This window comes from Epithele typhae, assembly GCF_022376455.1.
Source record: "Epithele typhae strain CBS 203.58 chromosome Unknown BXZ73scaffold_166, whole genome shotgun sequence".
NCBI classification, from domain to species: domain Eukaryota; kingdom Fungi; phylum Basidiomycota; class Agaricomycetes; order Polyporales; family Epitheliaceae; genus Epithele; species Epithele typhae.
In genome coordinates, this window is record NW_025954357.1 from 44,841 (window position 1) to 55,026 (window position 10,186).

The 10,186-nt window shown below is 59.4% G+C and overlaps 2 protein-coding genes across 2 annotated transcripts; both read left to right on the forward strand.

Annotated features, from left to right (window-relative positions):
• Positions 1 to 826: 826 nt before the first annotated feature.
• BXZ73DRAFT_83193 (uncharacterized protein) lies at positions 827 to 4,818 on the forward strand (the record flags this gene model as incomplete). The annotated part of the gene is made up of 17 exons (XM_048023877.1): positions 827 to 1,150; positions 1,202 to 1,335; positions 1,386 to 1,810; positions 1,874 to 2,092; positions 2,140 to 2,269; positions 2,326 to 2,617; positions 2,789 to 3,109; positions 3,168 to 3,221; positions 3,268 to 3,314; positions 3,364 to 3,433; positions 3,485 to 3,538; positions 3,589 to 3,626; positions 3,681 to 3,717; positions 3,935 to 4,102; positions 4,177 to 4,339; positions 4,396 to 4,521; positions 4,586 to 4,818. 17 exons carry the CDS (start codon positions 827 to 829, stop codon positions 4,816 to 4,818), a joined length of 2,835 nt encoding a protein of 944 aa, XP_047871109.1.
• A 3,568-nt stretch (positions 4,819 to 8,386) lies between these two features.
• On the forward strand, positions 8,387 to 9,004 carry BXZ73DRAFT_108508 (uncharacterized protein; the record flags this gene model as incomplete). Its single annotated transcript, XM_048017165.1, has 5 exons — positions 8,387 to 8,416; positions 8,476 to 8,535; positions 8,588 to 8,710; positions 8,762 to 8,844; positions 8,896 to 9,004. 5 exons carry the CDS (start codon positions 8,387 to 8,389, stop codon positions 9,002 to 9,004), a joined length of 405 nt encoding a protein of 134 aa, XP_047871110.1.
• Positions 9,005 to 10,186: the final 1,182 nt, after the last annotated feature.

Sequence of the window (10,186 nt, forward strand, 5' to 3'; positions counted from 1 at the left end):
GCGGTGAGCTCCCGCGGTTCCGATCTCCCTAGGTCAGCACTCCCCTACCCCTTTGCTCCCTGCATCCCCCAACCTCCGCTGACCCCCTCCCTCGCCCTTACCCTCGCCCTTGCCCACGTTGCTCGCCACCTCGCCCCGTCACCCTCTACGCCCTCTTGCCTCCGCATCTCCCGCGTCGCCCACCCACGGCGTCTGCGTCGTCCACGCCTCCGCCCTCTCGCGTCGCCCGCGCCACACCCCTTGCCCCCCGCGTCAACCGCGTCTCGCCCTCACCCGTACCCCCTCGTCTGCGTCGCCCGTCTACCATTCCCGCATTGTCCATGACACCCACCTGCCCGCGCGTCGCCGCCCTTGCCCGCACGCCTCGCGCCCGCATCGCCAGCATTTCCCACGTCACCCACTACCTCACCCGTGGCACACTTCGCCCGTGTCACTCACACTCACCTCGCCTTCCTACTCCAGTGTCGCCCACGTCACCAGCCTGCCCCACGTCTCCCGCGCGGTCCCCACAACTCCCGCGTTCTCTGCGTCGCCGACCACAGCCTCGTCCCACCTCATCCATGTCGCCCGCCCCGCGCCTTGCGCCCACGTCACCCCCGTCATCCCCCACGCCCGCGTCATCTTCCACGCCCTCGCCTTGCACACACGTCGCGCCCACGTCACGGTCCACCACGTCCCCCGCGTCTCGCCTCTCTCGTCCACATCGCCCATCCCCCACGCATCCCCCACGTCCCCCACCGCGCCTTCGCCTTGTCCCCACCTAGCCTGTATTGATAGTACATTAGCTTAAACATACTATCAATATATCTTTTGAAAGCTACATTACATGTGTGGATCTGTGGGTGGATCCACGGATGAGCCGGAGTCGGAGCCGCGGCTCCGCTCTTCCAGCGGCTCTGATCCATGCGGATCTGGATCAAGCCCCCGGAAGTCACCTGATCCGTGGGTTCGGATCCGGATCATCCGTGGATCGAGCCGCAAACAGCCTTACGACGAGTTGTACGTCACCGCGGATGGGAACTTCAGGCACCACACTCGGAACAAGGCGACGGACCACGAGGACTACAGCCTCTATGGAGACGCGGGATTCTTCGCTTCAGAACAGGGGTTGGAGGCGCATCTGAAGAAAGTGGGCAAGACGGACAAGGAAGTGCGTAGGCTGAGCGATCTGGGTGCGAAGCCATTCTGACCGCCCACATAGCCGTCGGATTGTCACACCTTCAAGGCGAGCGGATACAAGGGTCACTCAGGGCCAGTCACCGGGCTTGTCGCCGTCGTGTGTCGTCACGGCTTGGTAGTGGGCGGGAGCGTCGTCAATCTGGAAAAGGGCGAAAGGTGCGAGAAGCGTATCTGTAATGGGCAACGGTCCCTCAGGAGAAACACAGGTTCGCGATGGTGGACTACTCCATCATGTCGGCGGGGGGTCAGTTCAAGGACCTGAGGAAGTGGAAGCTGTGGTACGACGTCGGCTGCCAGTTCAGCATCAAGCTCGACGCACGCATCGAAGCCATGAAGATGTATGCATCCCAGATAACCCCAATCAAGTGGCTGTCGGAGCGCATCAGGCCGACGGTCATCGAGGTCGCCATTGGAGACTTCCACATACGCGCGCACAAGACGGAGTGCCATGTTTGTTACAACGGAAACCTGCGTGTGGGGGGCGCGCGCATGGCCGGAGAGATGTGCGAGCACGTTTGGGCGAGGATCAACATTGTTGCGAATCGTACGAAGGAGATGGGGCGGGCGAACCGGGCCGACACAACGCATCGCGCTCTGGATCACTTGAACATGGACAAGATCGTCCGCATGCGTGAGCGGTCTACTTACCCTTGACGGATGACGCGTTGACCATGAACACATTGACCGATCCTAGCTGAAGCCCTGCGGGGCTATTACCTCGTCGGGGCAAAGCGGTACGAAGAGGACAGGAAATACTTGGAGGGTATGGAGGAGAGTCTAGAAACGTCCCTCCGAGGTCTAGTCGGCACCTGGAGCACCGAACTCCGGACGTGGTACGAGAACATCGCCGACGTCAACGTGAAGGACAAAAGGAACGTCGCCACAAACCCCTTTGTACTGGACGCCACGTTAGGTGAGTGGCGGCCTTGACCGGAATGCCCAAATCTGAACAACACGCAGATGTTGGCTTCGAGGGCATGACGGCACGTCTACGGGAAGGACAGGACCAGGAGCTGAAGGGCGTTGGGACGACAGAGGCAGGAGGGATCACCGAGGCGATCGATGCGATGATCCGCCTCGAGAATGAGAAGTGAGTACTTTCCGCCCGGCTCGCCCGCTCATCACTGATCTTGAAAAATGCGGTAGGCGAGACCTCCTCGCCGCGCTGCAGGTGTTCGATCATCAGAGCCCCACCCATTGGAAGCAACACAAGCAAGATTTCGAAAACTTCCTCGTACAGTCTACAGAAGCATGGGAGAGCTACAACCGTCACATCACGCCCATCTTCCAGGTCGTCGCTGAGCAGTTACGCGCTGCGAACGCGAGCCCCGAGAGTCAATACCCTTGGGCGGACGACCCCTTGGAAGCGGAGCCGGAGATCGATCCCAAGAGCGTCGGGAGTCTCACCGTGCAGCGTTGGATACCAGAGATCCAGCAAGTGCGCATTGTCTTCCCATCAAGCTATCACTCCAAGATCAGGTCCGATCCGGCCATGGCAGCGGCAGTGGCGGTAGAGAGATGAATGCGAGAGGGCCAGGCGCGCGATGCACTGGCTGAGTATCGAGTGATTCTCGCCGGAGGGGTGTCCTGGAAACTGATGAGCTTGCAGATGATTGGGCACAAGAACCGTCAGATGAACACGAACGCAAAGCAAACTACCGAAACCCGTCTATCTCAAGAGCGCCGGCTGTTCAATCGCTACCAGCAGCTGCTCGTCAGGCTTGGCATGAAGATCGACCAGCAGCAGCAGCGCGACCTCAAGCTCGACGACCGCCTCGTTACGACACTCGGGCAACGACGGGCGGGCGACACGCACAAGGCCGGGGACTGGCTGTGGGGCGACGCGAAGTGGATCTTCGATATGAAGGACAAAGAACAAAGGACCTTCGTGCTGGCTAGTGAGCACCACGTTATCCTTTTGAGTGGGATCGTCCGTTACTAACGAAACGTAAGAATACAAGATTCATTGGTTTTTATCGCGATGCCAGATGGAGAGATGGAAAGAGGAGATGTTTTTGCGCTCCGAGGAGATGTTCCGGATGGTGAGATGTTAGAATACGAGATGGCAAGTATGAACTTATCTCCAAGCGCGAGAAGGAGGAGGGGAGGAAGGGGGGTGCGGTGTTCTACAACCGGTGAGTTATCTTTGAAGTTATGACGTCACGGCTCATCTCGGGACGACAGGTGCAAATATGATCGCAAGCGCCTGCTAGACCGCACGAAGAAGACGTTTGAAGGCATCCCCTTCATGCAGGTGAGTGAAGTATGATGCCTCGTCATACGCCGATGTTGACTGGGGGCACAGACGATGGGCTTGGGCGCAGAAGCGAAGCATCCTGCGCCTGTTACCAAACCCTTGGTAGGGGAGCACTGTTCGCCGGCGTATCTTCTCTGACCTCACGCCGACAGAAGGGTAAGAAGGGGGGAAGGGCAAGCAACGGTGCGAAGTAAGTGGCACAAAGCGCTCCCTTGATGACGTCCTTGACATATCTGCGCAGTAGGGCACTTGAAAACACCAAGGAGAGCCGCGATGGCCACGTGAGAAGTATGAAGGGAAGGATGAGGGAATGGCGGGCGGGGGGATGTATGGCTAGATTATACATCGCGGAATGTTATGGTAGATCTCAGGATGGGACGACACGGGACCATATAGAGAGGCCCTACGAAATAGTGACCTCAGGGCCTTCCTTTCGAGGAGGAGGAGGAGGTCGGTACCATCAGCTCAACCATCAGTGCCTCGAAACCGCCGGAATAGCGCCGTGAGACGAGACCTGCGGGCTCAGAGCGTCTGCGTGCAGAGGTAAACGCCCATGCTTTCGCTCTGCCCGAAGGCCGACGCGGCGTCCTCACCTACTCCGCCATCTTCCATCCGCACTTCCAGGACGTGGCCAAAAGAATGACTTTCCAAATTAAACAACCTAAGGTACGTATCCACCCTGAACCGCTCCCGACAAAAGCTCACGAGGTGCGATTTCTGCGCGAAAATTGATGGCATAGGATGGAGAGAGCACCGATGGGCCGCTGGAACGCGACGCGACGCGTGGACCGGTCCCCATTTCGCCTCACAACAACGACCGGAGCAGCATTCGCGAGATGTTTGAAGCTTATGGGAACGAGATGGTTCACGGAGAAGTCCATGTGGCATCCGACTGGACTTCAGGTAAGCTTTTCTCGAGGGAGAAGGTGACTTATTACTGAATGGCAGAGTGAACGCAGACGCATGCCCCAAGGGCACCAGGGGTCTCTGTGTCGGGAAAGGGCGAACAAACGGCGAAGCGAGTGAAGAATTCTGGGCGAGCTTTACACGAAGCTACGCACTGGACGTTCAGAGGAAGGGTCAAAGTGAGTATGAATCAATGCTCCATGGTACAGCCGACTGACATACCCTGTTCCTACCACGTCATAGAGTCAAAGGAAGCTGCCCTCCATCAAGCTCAGAAGCGACTGCAAAATTGGGTCAAGTACGGAACTCCGTTTTCGAAACGGCGCTGCGATGACGACGAGGGCGACGTCGAAGACGGGCCCGACGTCGAAGCGCGAGCGTTGAAACGACGCCGCGAACATCACGAGCGCAGTCAAGGCGGCTCGGAATCCCATGTCGAGACGGACGGAGAGGAGAAGATGGAGTGCGATGACTAGGAGAGGGCGGTTGGGACGGTGGATAGTCTCAAATGCCACAGGTGAGCTACGTCTGATAGCTAGTCGGGGGTCGCTGACGCCTCTGACTGTGTCTATGCGCGTTCGATCACCCAGCTCAGGGGTTCCAAAGGGTGCGACGAAGGAGGGAAGGAAGTACGGACCGAGGATAGGACCAGCTCGGAGGGAGGTAGCACGAATTGCCATGTCACACATGTGAGAAGACGTCATGAGCGCGTCCAGCTAGTGAATCGACGTCGGTATCGAGTAATCAAGAGCCACCACCGAGGCTCAGCGTAAGTCTGCCACAGCGGGCGCCCGACCCGCCTGAAATCGAAAGCACCCCGGCGAGCGCTCGCGCACTCCATCTACCACGTTGTCCCCGGGTTCTTACCTCCACCTCGTTGCTCATTCCCACATAGTATCTCATGAACGATGAAGTACCTCCTTGTTTTCAGCTGAACTACAAAACGGGGAACTGACTCGTGGTCGAGTAGATCCCCCAAGTATCTGACCAAAGCCCAACGTCACACGCCGGATGGACCAGGGAGCCTTGCCAGCCGGAGCTGCGTCTTAGACTGGCGTGGTTGAGGGCGGCGCCCTCAGGAACCGATGGGCGGAGGATGTGGGGTTGGTACAATGTCGATTGGAGAGGCTGGAACGCGAGTTGGAGAGGATGGAAGACGAGTTGGAGAGGATGCGATCTGACAGGTCAGTGACCATGGGGGCTCACGCAGATCGAGTGTACTCGTGGGTTTCATGGACGTGGTCACTGACGCGTTTCCGGTAGGACCTGCGTGCATTCCGGCAGCTGAAGAATGGCGGACACTCGGGAGATGGGCACGCGTTCCGACAGCGGGGGAATGGAAGTGAGAGCACTCGGGGGGTGAGGGACCGGCACGCGTTCGGTATTAGACAATCGGATATCATTGGGCTTCCATTAGCACCTTGGTTCCCCTCTGTTCCTCAACAATGCATTTGTCGGAGTCCGCGCAAACGAGAAGGGGCGTAAAAAAGTGGTAAAATTTTCGGACGGGCGTCTGTTACTCGGGGCTCGACGGGCAAGCATGGCTCTGTCGTTCTAACACCTCCCTTCTCCCACTTCACTGGCAGCGGCCACCCACGGTAGCCTATCGATATGAACACGGAACGCGTCGCGTCGGATGTAAGTACCCACTTTCCAGGGCGCAGCCCCCGTAACACGTCGTGCGCGTATCTGAACTTCACTCTGGCCGTCAGGTGAAGAGGATTATCGATAGAAGCTACCGGGAACAACTTGCATACATCAGTGAGTTTGTCTACCATTGGGTTCATACAGACAAGTGACCTGAGATGGCAGCATGCGACGGGAACTTTCAAATGTGCCCTGGCCGGGGTAGGGCGAGGGACGCCCTGTATAGGCGCTGGGGTGTCTTTGTGATCGAGAATGAAGGTGCGGGTACCTATTCACGCATCCACCGCCCCTCCGTGACTGATAGGAGATCCCGTGCACGTAGACCTCAGGGCGGAAGACCGGGGTGGCGATCAAGACAGCGTCGCTGTTGGCGGCGGCGATGGGCCAGCAGATTCCCCTGCCGTGCAGGAAGGACCGAACTTGAACGACGTCCAGGAGAGCGCTGTATGCGATCTGGAACGACATGGCGGGGTGAGTCCTGTGCGCGAGGAGCGTGTTGCGGCGCGGGTAGAGGATAAAGCGCGGCATGTCGAGTAGGGAGGGTGGAGCCGCCTCAGTACAGGTTTTGCACAAATCGCTGTTAGAGCGCCCCACAACTATGCGTATGATACATCGCGCTAGTGCCCTGTCAATCCTGAAGACCAGATGGACGCGTATGGAATAAGAGATCTGTCCGTTTCCGAAGAGAGGGGGCCACAACATCTCGCGTACATACCGAGTGTGTGACAGTATCGTCAGGACTTCGGCCGTTGGTTCAAGAGACTGCGACGGACGAAGCTGTGAAGCGTCTCGCAAGGCGAGTATGCAAACTTGTATGTGTTCCACTGAATACCCCAGTTCCACTGACACATTTCAAATTAGAGCACTGTGCTACCACCCATCTCCTGCCTCCTCTGCCTATCTACGCTTCCCGCCCGACTACACTATGGGAATAGGACCCCGGGCCGGGCAACGCTGGAGTAAGACGCCGGTAGGTTGCCGGAATAAACGCCGAGCGCTCGGCCCGTAACTGAACGCCGCGACGGATCACGGAATCAGGAGTCAAGCGGTGCCCTGCGGACATCGCCGAAGACACCGAGGCCTGGCCAAACAGTAAGTAGCGTCGTCCTTGGGAGCGTCGTCCTTGGGAGATGTCGTCAACTCATATGAGCAAGGATTATTTTCAGGAATTAAAGAGCTTGGAAAACCGAAACGCCAGGAAGTACCACTCAAGCGGGCCTTGCGAACGAGGCCAAAGGCGATCGAGGTGAGGAACGACCAGAGACGCTACGCATCGCGAGACGCAACGCACCTTGTGAGCACGCGTGCGATATCACAAGCGCGAGAAGCTAATCGAACGTTCAGCGCCCCGCTCCACGCTCCCGCGTTTGCCACATCCTCGCCCTCCATCCACTGTCGTCTGTCGGCGGCCTCTCACTCTCGAACACATCAATCGTGGTCCGTTGCCGAGTGCTCGGTGAGTGTCTCGCTACGTCGTGCGACACTCTACGAGCGTCTCACCATTCGTCTGTCTTCGCCGCCTCTCCTCTGCCCTCCTCTCCTCTCCTCGCCGCTCCCTCTCTCACCTCTTCTTTCTGCCCCAACCAAAGCACTCCTCTATACAACCAGATTACCACCGCGTTGGTGACGCCGGTGGTGACGCCCTGCCGCCCGCGCACGTCTCACGCGTGTGCCAACACAGGTGAGCTTCTTCTTCCTTTTCGCGCTGGGTCCTCAACTCACCATCCCCCTGCCATCCACTCACCACGCCCACCGCGACTGTCGCTACGCTGCCCGCGCTCGTGCCCCCGGTCGTGACGCCCTACCGCCCGCGCACATCTGACGCGCGTGCCAACTCAGGTGAGTACACCGTTCTTGCTCCTCGCGCCGAGTCCTCAAGAGACCATCCCCCAATCCCTTCGACCTCGACGGCCGCCACCCACACCGCTGCAACACTCTCCTTCGTTCTCGCGACCAGGACGCACTCCCACCTACAACACACCCTCCACCACCCGCGCTCGTGCCCCGTTCTCGCGTGCGTCCCACCCGCGTGGCAGCTCAGGTGAGTTTTTCCATATTCTTCTTCGCGCTTGGTCCTCAACAGGCCTTACCCTTCCCCCTCCTCTGCCGCCGCAACCGCCGCACATCGCACACCCGGTCCTATTTCGCGATCGTGCGCCGCCGCTATCACGTCCGGCCGCGCCCGCGTCCCACCCGCGTGGCAACCCAGGTGAGTTTCTCGCCGCTCGTCTTCGCGCTCCGCATCACCCACGCTCTCTGACGCACCCTCCCCACGTCTCACCCGCTATCACGCACGCTCGTCCCGTCCTCTGCCACCACGCGCGCTCGCACCCCGTACCGTCGACCTACTCTCCCAGCCCCCCTCGCTGGCTCTTCTGTCTCACGGACTCGCCCACCATGCCGCCCATGAGTATGAGACATCGCAACGTGGGTGTTTATATCCTTCCACTTATGCGTTTTCTGACGATTTCAACCATCACGCGCAGACGTTGGACCAGATTATGCGGGGTACGCACAAGCCAACGGAGGTCTCAGTAGTTTGTGAGGTACGTACTTCGGCCTTATTGCCACGACGATGCGCTTACATGCGCTCTTTAGGCCATTGAGATAGGTCTTGGAGGTCGCATCAAGGTGAAGTCGAACAAGGGCGGGAGCCTGACCTTCCCCGATGGCAGGTGTAGGTTCCTACATCGGACGGACGTGGCGTGGGGCTGGCACCCGGTAAGTCAAATCCTATTACACGCGTGAGGGCAAGCTGACGGGGCGTTGCAGAAACATGGGACTGAGGGGAAAGGAAAGACGGGCAAGAAGCAGCCGGGTAACGGGAAGATGTTCAAAAAGGACCTAGTGGCCGCGTGAGTGCTTTTCCTGTTTTCTATGCGCCTGTTACTTACCATGCCGCACAGGTTGGGGCGCAAACTCGTCCGCGCCCTTGAGCTGGACGACGTCCAAGACGGGTTCAACGTCCGGAAGTGGAACCGAATCTGCGCTCGCGACTGGCAGCGCCCTTCGTAGAGGGTCGTAGATGGCGTAGTAATGATTTGTTTCGTAGAATACATCATACTATTCGTGCTCTTGCAACCACGCGCCGGCGGCCCGTGAAACGCCTCTCCGAGAAAACCGGGAAGTGATCGACCCGCACGTCATCCAGGCACTGTGGGGGTGGCTGTGGTCGAGGAACGCCTCCGCGCGCGGTCCTTGGGCCTTCCGTCTCATTCGGCCATCCCTGCCTACGCGTAACGCAGCGACCGTGAGGTGCGAACTCACCGTGTCCGGGTTCATTCTCACACCCATGAACGTCGACGCGCAGATCAGGCACCGACGCCCGGCTCTCCCTCGCCTCCTCTGAACTCGCAACGTCGCGTGGCTCCATTCTCAACAACTCACGTCAACTCGTGGTCCGTCGACCGCCCGACCACGCCACGCGCCTCTACCCGGCTCCCATCGATCTCGTCCCGCGCACGTCGTCCATCCCGACTGGCACCGCCGTTACCGCGTTGACCCCACCATCGATACAGCAACGTTCGCCTTCGTCCTAGGTCCCTCCCATCCCGTTCTCCTCGTGCACCGCGCGTTCCACCTATCGACTTCTCCTCGCGTCAGGTCTGACATTGACCGCTGTGGACTCTGCAGCTCGCGAAGGCGGCCCCGCGCCTGAGCTCGTTCACTCGCACCTGCATTTCCGCCGTCTGGTCGCAACAGGATCACTTGCACGTTCCCAGTCACCTCCATCACGTCTGTACTCGAAGCCGTCGAGCTCATGGACGTGGTTGCCCTGAAGGCAGAGGGGACATTGAGCGGCCGGGGAGGCGTGCGCGAGGCGAGTCCTGACGAGGGTTGGACGCAGGGCCATCAGCGTTGTGCTCAAGCGTGTCGTGGTGCGCTCTTCCGAGTATGTCGGACCGCCGATATCTCGATCAGGAAGGAAGTCATTAAGGTACAGCGGGGTAGCAGGGCTCGAGAAAGCGCTTAGGGATGCAGCGCGAGCTCGGGCGGAAGACGCCGTCGCGCGACGCGTGCCGAACACTCGCCGCACGGAGCGCATCCATGCGGTCATTTGATGGGGAGCACATGGACGTCTTGGGCGATAACATGTCCCTATCTAAGGCGGTGCCGGGTGGCGTTAGGCCGGGTCGATCATATCAGCCTGTGGCGCAGGCCGCCGGGCGGCACAGGGGGAGGGACTGGGAGGGCGAG